The following is a 19,534-nucleotide window of genomic DNA, read 5'->3' as shown; positions in this document are numbered from 1 at the left end:
GAGATTTAACAGCTCATTCACTGAACCATTATATGCATATTATATACACTGTTGAACAACCGAGACTTATAAAATACAACATGAAAGAAGACTATTTAAGCATGAGAGGTTAAAATCACGATTTCTTCAAAAGGCGCTCAGGCCTTAAAAATTACATTTATTCGAATTACTCTCCAAACGAAAGAAGCGAGAAGCGATAGTTCATCCCGACCTGAAACGAAAGGCTTTATCTTCTGGAACAATTCTTCATTTGGGTGTAAAACTTCAGGGGTTTAAAAGCCATTACTGAGCCTTCTGGTAAATTAAAGGACCCATCAAAGAATAATGCCTCAATCTGAACATCTCATTACTGAGCAAATTACATCACCCTGAGCTGAACACCAGAGAACGAGAAGAGGGGTGAAGAGACCAAAGGAGGTGACATAACAGCTTAACGAAAAGAGAGAGAAAGAGAATGAACAATCAGAACAAACGACTAGACATAGAAAATGAAATGAAAACTTGAGTGTTATTTATTTTCACCTGATGAAAAAGGGGTTATAAATATTTACTGCACAAAATCACACATTTGTAGATGGATTCAGGCCCGAGGTCGCCTGCTGTCTGGGTTACGTAGCTTGGCTGACTGCTTAAGTTTGTACAAGTGACAAATACACATATCTCTAAAGTTGAGAATGTAATAGCTCAAGATTCAAACATGATTCAATCCGTATTGAGTTCAAAATGTTGATATGGCAAAACAGCGTCATGAACTCCTCATGATGCATGCATCAATACAGCACCTTGGGTATCAACTCTGATGCACTTTGGAAAGGACGCATGTGACCCACGGAGAACGTTAAAGCGGAAACGAACCCTAGACATTCTAGCCTGTTATCACAGGTAATTTATTTCTATTTTGTATTTTACTTAAGAAAAAAAGAAATTTGCACGATTTCGTTAAATTAGATTGATAGTGTGTTGAAGCGGAATTTTCGTAACGATCTTTGATGGACTCATTTAGCCAGAATGCACTATGCGAATCCGAGTAATTAGCTCCACCCACTAACCACTGATCGATGCAGCATTCAGGCTTGTTCGACTTCATGCGGTGCCACAAGAACCGACAGCCGGATGGCGTTAAAGTTCAGCGAGAACGATTTAAATGCAAACTCCGTATGATTTCGCAAATCGCTCACGCGGTACTTTGACGTCATCCGACTGTCGATTCTTGCGGCGCCACATGAAGTCTAACAAGCCTAATGCAATTTTGTACCACCAAACTTGCTGTTTACACCAACCGCATTTCAGGCGTCAAAATTGCGTCTACCACGCCTAGTTTGCCACTTGAACAGTTTGAATGCATTCGCACGTGTAGAGCGAAGTAGACGCGCGGAAAAAGCAAACATTTGACGAGCGTCAGAGGCAAAATCCGCTTCTTGTGGGAGGGGCAAGTGCTATGCGGTTGTCTGTTTCCAGTATAATGATAATAATAATAATAATTATAATTAGTTACATTTATATAGCGCTTTTCCAGTGCTCAAAGCGCTTTACATATGAATGGGGGAATCTCCTCAACCACCACCAATGTGCAGCATCCACCTGGATGATGCGACGGCAGCCATATTGCGTCAGAACGCCCACCACACACCAGCTTATTAGTGGAGAGGAGACCGAGTGATATAGCCAATTAGTATGAGGGATGATTAGTAGGCCAATGGGCAAGTTTTGGCCAGGATGCCGGGGCACACCCCTACTCTTTTTCGAAGGACATCCTGGGATTTTTAATGACCACAGAGAGTCAGGACCTCGGTTTAACGTCTCATCCGAAGGACGGTGCTTTTTTGACAGTATAGTGTCCCCGTCACTATACTGGGGCATTAGGACCCACACAGACCACAGGGTGAGCACCCCCTGCTGGTCTCACTAACACCTCTACTGATGTTGATTGTACATTTATCGAGAGAGTTACCGGTTTGTATTTAGTCACCTTACTATAGGGTGAAAATAAACTGCGCGGGTCGATAAACGTCACGTGACTCAAAAGTCCAATGTCCTCACTGACACTCTTCCAAGCGAGGTCCTTTTTATTCCTTTCTCTATAGAAATAAGAACTTGTGTCATACAGCTCCGGGTGACTGCTCACGGACAATATCAAGCCTTCACGCTGAATGAGTGACTCTGGGCAGGGCTGCCGCCACAGCAGCAAGCAGGCTCCTGATTGGTTAACGCTGTGCAAAAATTTGCCAAAGTTCAAATTTTCCAACTCGGGCGTCAGACGCAAATTCACGTGAAACGCAACATGCACAAAAATCACCATTCGCGTGAACTAGACGCGCGAATGAGGCGGAAACGCGTCTAACGCGCCGCGCTACACGCCTCATCCGCGCCACGGGACCTCCAGACGCCCGTCAACGGGTCTTCACATTGACTTAACATTGAAATCACTCGCGGTTGCCGCCTCTACCGCGGTTGGTGAAAGCAGCATAATAGCTTCTTTTTACGAAGACGAGTCCCTACAGCACACCTTCACATCACAGTGGGGAGAAATTATGACGCAAAAACAAGCACGCAAACATTCGCGTAAACTAGACGTGCGAATGATGCGGAAACGCGTCTAACGCGCCGCGCTACACGCCTCATCCGCGTCACGGGACCTCCAGACGCGCGTCAACAGGTCTTCACATTGACTTAACATTGAAATCACTCGCGGTTGCCGCCTCTACCGCGGTTGGTGAAAGCAGCATAATAGCTTCTTTTTACGAAGACGAGTCCCTACAGCGCACCTTCACATCACAGTGGGGAGAAATTATGACGCAAAAACAAGCACGCAAACATTCGTGTAAACTAGACGTGCGAATGATGCGGAAACGCGTCTAACGCGCCGCGCTACACGCCTCATCCGCGTCACGGGACCTCCAGACGCGCGTCAACGGGTCTTCACATTGACTTAACATTGAAATCACTCGCAGTTGACGCCTCTACCGCGGTTGGTGAAAGCAGCATAATAGCTTCTTTTACCGCTTAACTTGCTCTCATATCAACTCAAGTCAACTTGAAGTTAGCCAGCAGACGTATCTCTGAAGGGGAAAATCACCAAAACCCTCGATAAAAGATGACTAGAACCTGTGCAGTATGTGGATGTAAGGACAACAATTTCAGGCCACCGGGAGTTTTTATTGTTTAACGCGACCCTCAGTTGACACACCACTAACAGATTACTCGAAAATTAGAATATGTCAGGAGGATTTTGAGTACTGTTTTTCAGCTCAGTTTTCACGCAAACTCAGGTAATGTAAAATGCACAAAATATCTTAAACATCATTTGGCTTAGTTGTTTCTTGTTTTGTGTAACTACGGTAAAAATACTATGTAGAAAGTCATTATTATGAACACGAGCAAAGCAAGCTAACGTTAGCTCATCCATCCAGTGCAGCTGTCAATCAAACAACGATATCATCTACTGTCAATCATCTTGCCTCAAGACCCTTCCCCATTCAGAACGTTCAGAATATGTAGACGTGCATTTTCTTCCGGTGTTTTGATGACGCATCAAATCACCTTTACTGTAGCTTTAATTTTTTATATGGAGTTAGTACATTTGATGGCAGCACAATCAACTACATTTATGTGATGAAATATAGCGTTGGAGCATAATGTTGTTTTAGGGTGGAGTTTCGCTTTAAGTAAAATTTAAAGGGTATACTTTCCCAATTTCTTTTTCGGTCCCACGCACGCATCTGCAAACATTTAATAAGTGCGTGATTTCTCTCTTTATATGCAAACATGTTATCTTAAACTGTAGCAAAGGGGCGAGTCAAGAAGTTAAAGTAGCATTGCATAAAAAATACTGCACATCGTGTCTTAAGCCATTCATAATTAGGTGCATTTAAAAAAATGGCATTTTAAAGCGCATGCTGCTTTTTTATGGGAAGAAAGATGACAAAGAGCTGCAAGTGTAAAGTAGTGTGTCTAGGTAAAGAGAGATAAGCTACTTTAAACTATAGCGGTCACATTAATAATCGGATTTCTATAGAGAAATATTTATGTTTATACATATATTCCTAAATATAGAAGAATTATATGAGATAAGCCCAGTAAGGCACTCTCTTCGTAAAAATGACTTTGAGACAACATGACATGAGTTAAGTACCGTAGCTCTCACAGAGATGGATTTTATGCCTTTCAACAAGTTCACCAAAAGCTAATAAATGAATGGGGAAACCACAAAACTGCTTATTCTAATGTAAAATAAACAAATAATGATGTTAAAAAAAGATTCGTCATGTATCGTAATATGAATTGTATCGGGATACGCATCATATCCTGAAATTGTTGCCGATACACAGCCCTACTTGAATCAAGTACAAAAACAACAAGACACTTAAAACGTTAAAGGTTACCAGGCCTTGGGCCAAGAATAAACCCTCTTAAACCTTGACAAGTGCAGAGCGAGTGTGTATACATGAACGTCTGCCTGAATTCGCTTAGTTTTACACTGACACGTTCACAGAAAATGGATAGGAGAGGTCTATAAATATTGCAGCCGAAGTCTAAGCGTGTTAAAACGCCCAAGCATCAGAGGGAGCAAGATGAATGAGTGACGCAGCTTCTGCATTCCAGATTTTTCCGTTTGTTTTTGGGCTGGCAGCAGCATCGAGGTCTAACAGAGCATGTCTGACTGATTTCAGCTGGCCAGTTGCATCATTGCGCCAGGAAATGAAACAGAAGGACAAATGGATGGGATGCCACCGATAAATGTAACAACATCGCAAAAACGAGCATGAGAAGACGAGTCTCTACAGCGCACCTTCACATCACAGTGGGGAGAAATTATGACGCAAAAACAAGTACGCACATGCATTGGGCTAAGAGGTAGAGTAGATGTAATATATCATAAACAGTTCTGACACTTTAAGTGGCTTCAAAACAGTACAGAATAAGGGTGAGCATTTTGTTCAAATCAACAAAATTGTTATTTAATTATCCAAGCAATGACTAAATTAAAACCATTTGGCCGTAGATGTGTGTATTTGTTACTTGTAACTGATTGTTTAAGCCACATAACACCAATGCAAAAATAAACTTAAACATTAGTGACAGCAGTTGTATGCTGAAGTACGTTGCACTCCAACCGAAATGAAATAACCTTTACTTCAGGTTCTACCAAGCATCACCTCCTAATACCAGAGATGTTAACAATTAATTGATCTTTGATTATTTGTCGACAAGAATTAAATCAATAAGACTTGAAAAAAATGAAACAAGCACGCAGAAGTTCAACAAAATTTCTTCAAAAACACCACATTTTGAGCAAAAAGCTGAAACAATTCTATTTTTGTGAAGGACTTTTGATAGAGATCAGATGCAGAGCGATCCTCAAAACTTAGACGGATATACAGCTGTTTGCCCTAGGACGATACTTCCGGGTTTTATAAGTTGTGGATAGGGGTGCAATGGATCACAAAACTCACAGTTCGGATCACATTACGGTTTTGAGGCACGGATCGGATAATTTTTTGGATCACCAAAAAATAAAGGGATGGGAAAATTCTAATAAAAAATCAAGAAATTACAAACATTTATAAAAAAGAACAAAGATGCACATTAAGTAAGGTATAAAATGATTAGGTACAGAAATCAAATAAATAATAACAACACTGCATTTATTGTAATAATTAAATGTAATTATTATTTTTTAAAGCTTCAGAAGTGATTTTCTCTTTGTCTTGGGTTGTTTGATTAACATTAATGACACAGACTCAAGTAGGTTAATTGAGGTTACTGTCTCTTTAAGACCAAATAAGCACAGACTTTCTGACCGTAATCTATAAATACAGACGTTAGACATAAACAAATGTTTTTATTAGAAAAAAGAATACTGTGGAGATAATTTTGTTTGAATGTGCCCTGTCAAGAACAGATTTTATGTATTTTACGTCTCTCCATGTGTGCACAACTGAGTTGTAGTTCAGAATTACAAACACTGCAGCATAAACAGTCGTCCCACATAAAAACGCACATTGTGTTTCATTGCTCTATTAGCCAAATGTATTTAATACACTACAGTATGAGAGAGAGTAGCGCTACTCTCTAAAGATTACACGTGAAGGGTTCTGATCTTTGAAGGATGATTACGTCTGACTCGAGCTGGACCGGACGCATTCAACTGCACGTGCGTTTGTGCGTAAAGTAAACTGCTCACTTTTTTAGCGCCTTTTTGCAGTTAAATTGTTTAAAATCACGTGAATGTTAACATTTGCAAACTTTTGAAACACGTTCAAATTATAAACTTTCCCTATTTAAATTTGCGTATTAATCCGGGAATCACATGCGAGCCGAACTGTGGGTCGTGATCCGTACGGCAGCAGTAGATGCGGAAGTGCGGATAATAGCGGTATTGCAGATTGATGAGTAGGGATGCAGCGATTAACCGGTTTCACTATTAACCGCGCTTTAAAACGTCACGGTTAAGTAACCGTAAAGCCTTCGCTACACCGCGTGTTTTTGTTTCACGCACGCACGCACGCACAAACCAGATCCACGAAGCACCAAGAGGCGCATGCGTCATGATGCATTGTATGACAAAGCTCCGCGTTCAAAAGAGTATGTGCGCGTGACGCGTCTCTTGGTTGTTCGTGCATCTGGTGTGTGTGTGTGTGTGTGTGTGTGTGTGTGTGTGTGTGTGTGTGGGTGTGTGTGGGTGTGTGTTTGTGTGTGGGTGTGTGTGGGTGGGTGTCTGTGTGCGCGCGCACCTGCATCTGTACGTGAAAGAGCCACACTCCAATCGGTCTACACTGTACAGCATTAAAAACCTCCTGCTCGCGGATCAAACCCGGGCGGAGCTCCTGGTGGTCTGACTGCATTTCATTACGTTGAATTATTTTAACGCGTTAATGATTAATTAATGAATAGCATGAGTTAACACGTTAATCTTGCCACCCCTAATATTTATATTTGACTTTTGTGTAATATTAAGCTACACCTGTCAAAATGACTGGCAGTACCTGGCCCAGGATGACCCTGTGTTATTATTCGTTTTGAGAGGCTCTTATAATTTTTACTTCATATATTTTACTTCAATACTTAAAACAAACCAAAATAATATAACTTTATTCAGTCCAAATGTAAAATTACATTTATTCAAAAGATCATTAAAATGAATAGCCTACAGGTTTTAAAGGCACCTATACTGTTTAAGTCAAAGCCAGCTAAGTTATTATTATTATCATTTGTCCAAGAATTGTAGAGAAAATACACAAACTAAAAATACAGAAAAATGTAGCAATTGATTAAAAATTTATTCATGTGATTTTATACATTAATGTTGTGAAATAAATGAATCCTTAATAACCGTACAACCGTGATTATTTATCAGACTATAACCGTACCATCAAAATCTATAATCGCTGCATCCCTATTGATGAGATAACCCATTTGTATGTGATATGGGAAATTATGCAATATTATGCAATATCGACTTTTACAAGGTGTTTGGACATAAATGTGTTGGCAGTGGGAGAACACAACAACAATACAATGAAAAATACTACACTCGCATCCGTTTTAACCCCCTTTAATTCAAAGCAGACTAATGGCGCTTTTCCATTGCATAGTACCCCACGGTTTAGTTTAGTTTGGGTCGGGTCAGTTTACTTTTGGGAGCTTTTCCATTGGGTGCAGTACGTAGTACCCGATACTTTTTTTCGTACCACCTCGGTTGGGGTTCCAAGCGACCCGAGCTGATACCAAACGTGACGCGAAAACACTGTAGATCACTGATTGGTCTGAGAGAATCGTCACGTCATCGCTATAATGTAAATATTAGCTTTAGCTTACTGCTAGCTTGCGCTGTCTCAAGCAAACATGTTGTTATCTGTGTTCTGCTATAAGTTTCCAAACACCCTTTTAGCGATGAAAAACATCCGCAGGTTGAGAATCCGGGACACCATAACAGTTTTTTCCAGACTTACAGTTTGTGGCGGCACATTCGCGACGTGCACGTCCGCATTATATATGCTTATATGCAACTTGAATGAGGCTCAGCGGAGCGCCGTCGACTGACGCCACGGGTCGGGTGTTTGAACAGAAACTGTCATGTGACACAGAGGTAGTTATAAACGCGATGTGCAAACATCTATTTGTGGTGGCCAATTTTAATTTTGTGGCAGACTGAGAAATAAATGAATGTATGGGAATGTACAACAACGCTCTCACGTGTATGATGTCACAGCAGTAGGCAGCGTAAATATAACGACACGCCTATAATCCCTCCCACTCCGAAGTGATACTAAACTTGATGGAAAAGCTAACCACGCCAAAGTGAGGTGAGCTGACCCGACCCAAACTAAACTAAACCGTGGGGTACTATGCAATGGAAAAGCGCCATAATTAGACATGCTGTTTTGTTAATGTGACGTCACAAAAACAAAGCCCCGCTTATGGCCACTGATTGACTGGTTAGTTACTCAAAAGCTTTTCTAAATGTGTTTGTAAGTACACTGTAGCGCTAACACACACACACATTCTGGTTTCCATGTTTTGTGGGGACATTCCATAGACGTAATGCATTTTATACCATACAAACTGTATATTCTATTCCCCTTACCTACCGCATTCCCTAACCCCAACCATCACAGAAACCATTCTCATTTTCAAGAAACATCATTTAGTTTGATTTATAAGCTTGTTTCCTCATGGGGACATCAAAATGTCCCCACAAGGTCACAAAAACAACCAAAACAATGTAAATATTTAAACAGTAGGACTTAAAATACAGTCCAACTTCCTTAAGTGCCTTTTCCCTTATATAATTTATATACTGACCACCAAAAGTAAAGAACAACACTTTGCTATTATTGAAAAAAGATTCTAGCATTTCTCAGCATGTCAAGAGCAATCAAACAGTATGCGTTTGGGGAAAATGTATTATATTAAAAAGCCATCAAACTCTTTGTGAGTACAATAATCCTCTGCATAGTGGTATTTGTTTTGCCCATAACTGTACACACATCAATGAAGGGAAGAAAAAGCAGATCTAAGTGGTAACTGACTAAAGGTATAAAATGGAAACAGGTTGCACAGTGATTTGGATAAAAGAGGAGTCGCAGGTATGTGGAGACTTCCGGGCAAACACAATACATTCTCAAGTGCCTGCTGAGGCCTTGAAGAAGAAACACAGGAATTCTTATCTTGAGTAACTGTGGCAGTCGCAGGCAACGCAAGTGCTGCTGTGCACACACATGCACGCACACTTCGGTCTAATGCACATCTTAAACAGTGTTTATTTTCAATGTTCATACAATGGCATAATGTCAGGGACAAATTGACAATTAACAATTAGAGCAGCAATGAAACCATGTTAGTTTTCAGGAGGCGAGGGTGTTTTGACTGTACCTGCAAATATGACCTTTCATACCGAAATGCGACTGGGAGAAGAGTATTATGATCAGAATTAAGGCCTAATGGTTATTGCACTTTATGGTGCATAAAGCTGTGGAGACTGCGAGTTTCAATTTGGCTCGCTTGAAGTGAAAATTATGCTCATTCCAGCTTACTGGATGTAAATGGTGCTTTATTTAGAAATGTTTAATGTGATATTCCAATTTTTTTTTCTTTTTTGCTTTCAATTAAATAATATAAACACACTTTAAAGAGTTAAGGGTTAAAGTATCACCTGCAGGTTATGCCTCTCCAGTCGCATCTCCAAGATGTTGTTTTGCTCTTCCAGTCGCTGACGTTCTGCTTCTAATTCCTCAATCTTCTGCCTAAAATACACAGACAGACAGATTTTTGGTTGATACAAATACAAAATTCAGACATTTTTCATTAACTCTTTCCCCGCCATTGACGAGAAAACGCTTCCCCGCCAATGACGAGTTTTTCCGTCTTTCCGCAATACCACTATTATCCACCATTCAGCAACTTTTTAAACCCGGAAGTATTGCCTAATGGCAAGCTGCTGCATGTCCGTGTCTGTTTTAAAGATCGCTCTGAATGGGATCTCTATGAAAAGTCGGTCACAAAAATGGAATTATCTCTGGTTTTTGCTCAAAATGTGGTGTTTTTGCAGAAACCTACCCATGTTCAAAAGCTGATTACAAAAGAACCACTGAAGGTAGGATGAAACGTTTTTTTTTTTGTTTGAAAGCAGAGAGTCTGTTCTTTCATTTGGTATATTGTATGTTTATATATTTGAAGAAGAACATTTTCTGGAAGACATTAAACTTTTGTGAAAATCATGAAAAACGCTGGCGCTGGCTGGCAACTGGCTGGTAGATGATTTTACTTATTTTAACTTGGGTATGGAGGAACACAACAACAACAAAAGTGCTTCACACAGCACATACAGTGCCAACACCACATCTAAAGGTTGAAAGAAAACTATATACATTGCACAGACCCAATGTCTGAGACCGGACTGAAAGCCTTGGATTTAAAAAGTAATTTAAACCACAAAATAGTTTCATGTTATTGAAAAGAGAAACAAAGGTTATGAGGTAAAATAAAGTCGAAATATTTAAGATTCTGCACTACTTCTAGGTCACCAATCAAAAAGAAAATGTGACATTGAGCATGTAAGCTTCATTGTGCAAAAGGTCAGATGTCATTGCTTCCATTGAAGCACACAAGATGCTCTTCTCGAATCATGCTGGGATAACATGGATCATCAGGCTTTGCTCAAACTTACAAGTCCATGCCAGCTCAAGGGCATGTTATCATTAAAGTGGGAAAGACATGCCAAATACTAAAACTTCATCTCCTAAGAAATATAGTTGAAATGTTGCTTATATACATTTATAATATGTGACCCTGGAACAGCAAAGTAGCACGAGTATATTTGTAGCAATAGCCAAAAATTAATTTTAAGAGTTAAAATGATCGATTTTTCTTTTATGTCAAAAAATCAATTTATACTGTAAATATATCAAAACGTATTTTTGTCAATGGATGCAGTGCTAAGGGCTTCATTTAGACAACTTTAAAAGGAAAATTTCTCAGTATTTAGATTTTTTGCACGCTCAGATTTTTAAATGGTTGTATCTCGGTCAAATATTGTCCTATCCTAACACACATCAATGAAAAGCTTATTTATTAATTTTTTTAAAGATTTATAAATTGTCATGTGATATTTCTATTGCATTTTGTTAAGGTATTTGAAATACTTTTAGCTAGTATTAACACTTTAATGACAAGTTGAATTTGTACCACTGTAGTTGAGGTCAAGAAAAATATTTATGATGCTGTTCTAAAACAACTTGACAGAGTATTAAAACTTAATGACATTTTAAAGGTGACATAGAATGACTGAACGGGGTATTTATCCTTGTTCTGTGATGTGACATGTAGACAATTTTTTTTAGTTTGGGTCTGTAATGCCTTAGAAGCTTCCTAAAATCCTCTCTCAGATAGCTCTATTAGGGTGGGGGATTTTAAACAAGTGGTTTTGCACCTATTTGGCTCCCCCTACTGGCTTAACTTGCAATCTCATTACTGATTGGCTGACTTTGCTGCCACTCAAAAAAATGTAGTCAATTATTTTAAAGTGGAGGGGCAGTGAGATGCCTGTGATGTCATAAGCATCAGTTTTTCAGATTGGGCCGTTTTCTGGCTGACATTTCTAAAAGAGGAATTTCTATAAGACTGAGATGTTTAGCATGTCTAGCACTTTTTGTATGTTCGTGAATGCAGGTAGACTACCATTACTCAACAAAGACAAGGTAAAAATGTTTTTTCATTCTCTGTCCCCTTTAATGACAATTTAAATTTGTATCACTGATAAAAATTGTTCATGACACAATTATAATGGCCTCATGCCAATTTTAAAATCAACCACGTGGCAGTTTTATGTAATGTTAGTCGATAAAGCTAGGTAGTGTCTTAAGTTTGATAATTAATCTGCTATGTCATGTTTATAACAAATTTATGACAAGTTATGTTGACTTTGTAATAAGAGTGTCACGATTTTAAATCGAAATCCATTGAAATTAAGTCACAACCGCGAACTTCGAATTAAAAAATTGAATTGTTGATGCTGCCACGCCCACATGTCACGTGGCAGCTATTTGCACTTCCCTGTGTATAGCACCATTAGCAGCATTGCTATGCTAATCTTGTAGGCTTCCCTGAAGGGGGTCTTTGCTTTTAGGATCCTTGTTTGCATTTTCGGCATCGGACCCTCTCAGATCCACTGCGGATGCCATTTCGTTGCGTTAGCAGCCAGCCTTGTCTCGAATGAGGTTAAAAAGCCCAGGTGTGTGTTTAACATCGAGCATCGTTGTGACCATGGCTAGTTTAACTTCTTCGCGCTTGTTTAATTTTTCACCAGCTGTGTATGTGGTTTGCGCAGGCGCAGCACACACGTGCTTGCTTTTTTGACAATCGTTAAGTTATATCGATTTAATTCTTAACGATAATTAATCGAAGATTGATTAATTGTTAAAATCCCTACTCCAAACGTAAAGCATTGCGATCCTCGCTCTAGAATACTTGCAGGATTTGAATTTTTGGCTTGATCTTAATATTTTTAACTTGCGCGAAGACGTGTTTGAGGCAAATAGCACATGTTTTCGCACCAAACACGCCACAAAATTTGTGTTATTCGCATCGCCCCAGGTGAGCTGGCATCTATTCGCATCTCTGCATTGACTTTGTATGTAATCAACTCGTGCAAATCGTTAAATTCGCGTTTGGTGTGTACGCCCCATTAGACTTCCATTCAATTCAAAGCACAACAAATATTCAATTACGATATAAACTACTTGGTGAAATAGTACCAAGAGCGATTAGACGAAATTTCTTCTGGAGTAATTACAGGATCACAAATAAAAAGAGGAAAGAAAGCTCACATCTCAAACCCGCAAGCAGGGCCACAAAAGCTAATGTAGAATAATCACATTTCCAAAGCAATTAGGCAAAGCAACAGGCCATGACAAAAACCGCAGACTCAGTCTAATGCTTACCATACTAATATTCTTCAAGGCCACTTTAATATGTTAATAGTGGATGAGAAATCCATTGATTTTAAGTCCCTCTATTTATACGGGCAACAAAACGACTCAAAGTGCTAATGGCTCACACTAGAGGTTATTTATTTGCCCTGTCTCATTTGTGTCTGTAGGACTTTGTACATGTCGTGCTTTAATATAAACTGCCACCGACCCCCAAGTCCCTTCTTAATTTACTCAGTGGTCAGGATGCATTTATCAATCAATGTTATACACACCTAATGGGAATACACATAGCCTTGAAGATGTTTGAGTTATTTTGGCTACGACATTAATGGGCAACAGATGTAAACCTGCCAAACACAGTCTGCTTTTCATGCGACGTTAAAGGGGTGGGTGGATATGAAAACCAAGCAGAAAATACAGTGTGCTCAAGGGAATCTCATTTGTACATCCCACTGCAAACACAATTTGAATATCTTTGAAAAATGTGATGCAAACCATTCCTAGGAAGTCCACAAATGCCCCCAGTAATTGCACAGAACCCAGCCAATCAAAACAGAGCCTGTATTTTGAGAAAGCTCTCTCCAAAAAAATGTCACGACTTGGCCACAGGGCAGACCTACATTTAACCAATTATAATTTATTAAAGGGAACCAATTATGCCCATTTTTACAAGATATAATATAAGTCTCAGGTGTGCCCAGAATGTGTCTGTGAAGAAAATACCACACAGATCATTTGTTATAGCATGTCTAAAATGCCCCTATTTGGGCGGGAGCAAAAAAGTGCTTTTTCATGCGTGTACCTTTAAATGCAAATGAGCCAATGTTTTCGGTAAATAAAATCAGATTTTTGTAAACACAGTATGAGACAATAGTATATAACATGCTAACAAACACATTTAAAAAAAAAAGTTTACCAGTCAGTCAGTGACTGTGGGAGGGGCTTTATCAATGTGATGTCACATTAACAAGAGAATCAAAACATTATGAACAATAGGGATTAAAAAAGGAGGAGTGGATTTTTTTTACAAACTACCAACACATATTTATTTCCAAACCCCTTGTAAAAGTGGATTTTGCATAATATGTGCCCTTTAAACAGTGTTGTACTGAACATCCAAATGCACAGACCACATACATTACAATTTGTTACCTGAGAGCACCGGCCTCCTCTGCTGTTGCTAAGGTGTTTTTTTCAGCGTTAGACATCTGCTGCTCTTTAAGAGCCTCGAGTTCTGCAGCCACCTGACAGAGCGATCAAAAATGCAATGAAAGACAAAAAGATCTATATGCCAAAACCAGTGACTCAGCAAATGTAACACCTGCATCCTGGCAGCAATGTAACTTTTGTCTGTATGCAGTGTTTTCATTTTATCCATTATAGCAGCAACTTTTATTAATGAAAGACTCTGAATAGAAATGGTAGCTGACAATCATTTTAAATGTCAAATGTAGTTTCCTACTGTGCTAGGTGACACTTACCATCTGAGCTTGTAATTTGAAGGTCCCTACCTCCTCTTGGGCTTTGGACAGTTGAGTCTATCGGAGTGAAACGGATTATTCCCATAAACACAAGATCTATAATAGTTATTTATAAAGTCATGAGGGCAGTCAATATCAAAAAACTGTTTGTATATTTATCCAATAATGTCAGTCTACATGAGCTCAGGTCTAGAATTTTAATTCTGCACTTTGTTTTTGTAGTGATCACACACAGTATAAATGTAACTCGAGCATAAATAAATTTTAGATTTTTTTAATACAACAACATGAACTCATTTTTCGAATAAACCTAAATTTTTTTGGGCCGATGCCGATACAGATAAAAAAGACTGATAACGATATATCGCCCAATTTTCTTTGTGTAATTATAGTACAGTACACTTATACTACAGTACTGTACATAGAATACACTATATAAACATTAACAGAATATCCTACTATATATAATAAAATAATTTTTTTGCAATGATCACTCACAAATGTTAGGTGACAAAATGACGTAATACGCACGAGAGCTTTGTTCCCACGGCTGTGTCACCAGCAGGTATTCAGTGCCAGATGCGTTGGTGACTTAAGAAATCTGTCATATCTTTGCTTTTTGAATACCTCTAAAGCCCATATACTTGTGACATAAATTACTTCCTCACGTTGATTCTCACGTTCGAATATCCAAGATCGCTGTCGTAAGAAGAAAGTTATAAGCGAAGCAAAATTTATCTCGTGTTTGGCATCAAAATCTTGTATTTTTTTTTTTCAAACCAAATACTTTTGATAGAATATACATTTAACTTGAATAAGGTGAAGTTTGGGATTGATTGTAATTTTTGTTTTTTTACTATCCGCAAGTGACGTTGTTGTCAAAAGCAGAATCGCCCATTCAATCATATTGGCTTCCAAAACTTCTCCGTTTTCATCAATCCGTGCAGTATTTTTCAAAGTAATAATACAGAACAAAGGATTAGAATCTCTAGATCACATTATTGGCATGATTTTGTCAAACATATAAATAAATACATGCATGCAACATGCATGCATTTATTTATTTATTAATGATAAATAACATTGTATTAATAATATCTGACTATTTAAATTGCTCACCAGCATTATTAGTCAATAAAGAAATATTAAAGAAACAATGAAATTGAAAGTGTTTGGTCAAGCGGAAGAGGTCACAGTTTTTCATAGTTTTTATTTTCGTTTTAATTGGGTACAAAAATGCCCCCTAATTTTCGAGTTAAAAAATTCCATAACTTTCTTAATAATTTTAATAATTTAAAAACCATGTTAAAGTTATTTTTATTATCTATAATATGATTATGATTATATATGAATTTTCTAGTATTTATATTTTTTGTCACATACCTACAAATGTGGTGAACAAACACTTGAAGTGATGTCACAAAGATATCAGTGATGTGCGGGTTGAACCGAAATGATTACGGTTACAAGTCATCCAATAATATTTTTAATGATATTTGGGTCGCGGTCTGTTGGGTCGTTTGAAATAAAGATGCCAGTTAACTATTTTAAACAATTACTACTTTTAAAAAATGCAAGCCAGGGAGCGGGTCGGGTACACTATTTATTTTTTACTTTTTTTGCGGTCCCAGTTGCGGGCGGGTTATTTGAAAACATCGGTCGGGTGCAGGTTGTTTATACATTGACCCGCGCATCACTGGAATATATGTAATAGGTGTTTAACAATTTAACAATTAACTTTATTATCCAAAACGAGTCTGATATCAATGAACAAAATAGTAAACTTGACTTATTATAAATAATTTCAAAACACAAACAGAACAAGGTACATATTATTTCATTGGCAGTTTTGACGAGAATAACGTTATGGACTTATACTAAAAAGGGAAACTTATGAAGTCATTGTTTATTAGCTTTACAGTAAGTTATGTACCTCACAAATTAATTAGCAACTCACCGTTAAGACGACAATGCTTGACTGAAAACATATTGATGTAGGCTAATGTTTAATGTAGTGCACAACGTTTTTATAACACAAACCCACAGTGTTCAGCGCAGACTTGAAACTTTTTTTAAACGAAAGTGTCTGCTTTGCGTGAGCTTATTTAACCAATTGCTCTGAAATGAGCATGTTCAGTAACAACACAAGCAGCTGTAATCTCACATAATATGTGCGCGACTGGGCGTCAGTTTAAACGTGTCAGTTCTCCGCCTCACGTTATTTCTCCCGCTTGCATTTTTAACAACTCGCAAATGAACAAAAGAGACGGATTAAAAACACCAAGTGTAAACGGGAATGTGTCTCTCTGGTCCACTTATAATCAAATCGACCAAAGCTAGGGGTGGGCGATATGACCAAAATCTTCTATCACGATAGGATTAATTTTATATCATGATAACGATATGTATCACGGTAGAGTTTTTTTTATGTTTTAATAAGGTTTAAATCTTTAATACCATAGAAATGTTCATAATTCTCACAAAAAACATATACAAGCATAGAAAGAAGATAAAAACAAACAAAACTCAAGCTCTCTGAAGATACACAGTCAATAAGAATGATAATAAATAATTATGCATGTATGTATAGGCCTATATATATTTTTATTTAAGGTAGAAAAGTGATTTAATCAGGAGCAGTGAGAGATTTTTTTCTCAATCCTGTTTGATTAACACGAGTGACAGACAGGAGCAAAATTAGGTAACTTCCCCTTTAAGACCAAAGTCCGGATCCAATACACTGTTACACATGCGCTTTCTCTTTTAGCTGTTTACTTTCTCTTAAGACCTTACTGGTCGTGTTTATGATGATGCTTGCAAAGACGGGAATTTTGACGCATATGTGTATTTAAGGCCAATAAAGCGGGAAAAATGCTCACGAGCTTAATAAGCAGAGGTCGCGCGACTTGCGCGCTCCTCACAGACAGAAAGAGCAGCGGTTGCGCGACTTGTCCGCTCCTGACACACAGAAAGAACGCACGCATACAGATCTGTTGTCTGTGTTTCAATGGCTTAAAATAACTTGTTTTAAAACTGCAGTGCTTAAATACGTGTACAAACGTTACGTTTTCGCGACCACACGCACAGGAGCGTGACGTGGGCACGTAACCTCGATAGAAACGATAGTCCAAAATCTCTACCGGTTGACAAATTTCTACCGGTTAATTTTGTCTACCGGTTTATCGCCCACCCCTAACCAAAGCGCATCTTAATGCCAGGTGTAAATGTTGTGAAGACACCGCGTGACTGCCGCCACCTGAACTAACAGACCACTGACTGAAGTGAAGGAGGGTTGGCTGGTGTCACTACACAGTGAGTACCAAAACAGAAGAGCGCGCTCTGCTGGACAAACAAGTACTTACATCATTCAAAATCGGCTGCATATCAGTGGCTTATACGGCGATACAGATATATCTGCGACATGCTCGTATCGGCCAATAAAATCGGCAAACCGATAAACATGTCGGGCTCTAGTTTTGTTAACGCCAAAATCTCATACCAACCCATGCCTACTGGTCTTATTCTGCACAACTTAACAACGTAAGAAAACAATGTAAAACATATTAATCAGTATAAGTTTCTCTACAGACTTCTTTAAAAACAAGCAGTTCTCACCTCCATCTCAGTGTTGTGGGCCTGGACTTTCTGCAGCATTTCCTCCGCCTCCTTGACCCGTAGTGAGAGCTGAGGCGCATATTCACTAGTGACCAGCTCGCTGTCGTACGACTCCAATATGGCCCTCATTCCATCTCGTTCCTGACCCACATATACAGGCGTTAATACTAATTCAATCCAGAGCAAGCTGGTTCAGTAAAATACATTAAAGACATTATGCATATAGTTATCTGCATGAAAGAAAAACCTTCTGAGATGCTTACACTCATGCACACACAAGGTCAGTATAGATCTTTACTGTAGGGCGAGCTTGTAGTAAAATCCAATTTCTGAATAAAAGAATCGACTTGCTGTCCTAATGTAAATTTAATTACAACCGCTTGATTGCGAATCACTTATTACTGAACTTATTTCACATGCTTTGCTGCTCGACCTAATCAATGTACGACATTTCAATCAGCAGGCTTCGGTTGTAACGCTGCCGTTTGGTTCTGGATTTACAAAGAGAGCTGAAAGAAATATTAGAGGAGAATTAATGGTGTGGACGAGCTCCCCTCTGAGCCGGAGTCATCTGTGTAAATATCTCATTTTAGAGTCGATTAAACTGAAATTAAATCTAGTCTAGTCTCTAGAGCTGAAACCAGTAGGATCAATAAAACTATGAGATTCATTATCTGTAGTGTGCACTGAAAAAGCCATAGGATTAAAGAGGCAAGCAATTGGAACAGACACATACATGCACAGTATGTACAAATATACATAATTGTGAGATACTTACACAAGTAAATAAAAAAACAGTTTTGGTCGAAAAAGAAATGTAATGATGCTCAAGTTTATCTGATGAAGCAATCAATACACCTGACGTCAGTTTTCACTGAGCAGTCTTGCAGAAAACAGCTGTATCTTACGAAAAAGGTCACATTTCACAGAAAATTATAATTTGCAAAAATAAAATAAGATTTTTTGGTATTCGGACATTGTTTGCAAAACTATCACGCAAGATCTTGGAGCAAAGTCTTTTTTCTAATGTGATATTATACAATAAGGAGAGGGTTCCAAAATGCAATCAATCCATTTTGACTAATTTCGGTAAAAACTTGTTTTCTATAACAAGAACGTGACAAGATGAAAACCACTATTTTCTGTTACAAACTTTCAAATAGCATATTTAGGTTATAATTATAAAAAATTCAAATCCATTATTTGATTTTCAAAGATTTATTATAAAAAAAATGATTATTTTTTTTTTTCACAAAAAGCAATAAATCTTTTGAATCAATATATAAATGTGCACTGATCTTTGCCATGTTATATTCATTTAGTTGACTAGTGGTATACACTGATAAAAAAGAAAAAAACATTAATGGCATTCATCAAAACACTTACTTTGTCACATTAAGAACACTGTCATTCCTGCGGTTATACTTGGCGATCAGCTGTAAAATGTTTTGGTCCTGCTCGATTTTCGTTGACTTTGAGTAAAATTATGGAACATTTTTCATAAGA

General features: G+C 38.2%; 1 protein-coding gene across 1 annotated transcript in view; it reads right to left on the bottom strand.

Annotated features, from left to right (window-relative positions):
• Positions 1-19,534, bottom strand: part of mad1l1 (mitotic arrest deficient 1 like 1) — a 96,118-nt gene that overhangs the window by 47,369 nt on the left and 29,215 nt on the right. Inside the window, exons 12-15 of the mRNA XM_065254223.1 lie at positions 18,029-18,169; positions 14,414-14,470; positions 14,085-14,176; positions 9,656-9,746 (exon numbers count right to left, since the gene is read on the bottom strand). Coding sequence (XP_065110295.1) covers positions 9,656-9,746; positions 14,085-14,176; positions 14,414-14,470; positions 18,029-18,169 — 381 coding nt within the window. The remainder of the gene's footprint in view (positions 1-9,655; positions 9,747-14,084; positions 14,177-14,413; positions 14,471-18,028; positions 18,170-19,534) is intronic.

Source organism: Paramisgurnus dabryanus, chromosome 4 (assembly GCF_030506205.2).
Source record: "Paramisgurnus dabryanus chromosome 4, PD_genome_1.1, whole genome shotgun sequence".
NCBI lineage: Eukaryota > Metazoa > Chordata > Actinopteri > Cypriniformes > Cobitidae > Paramisgurnus > Paramisgurnus dabryanus.
Note: the sequence above shows the minus strand (reverse complement) of the source record. Positions and strands in the feature narration are given on the sequence as shown.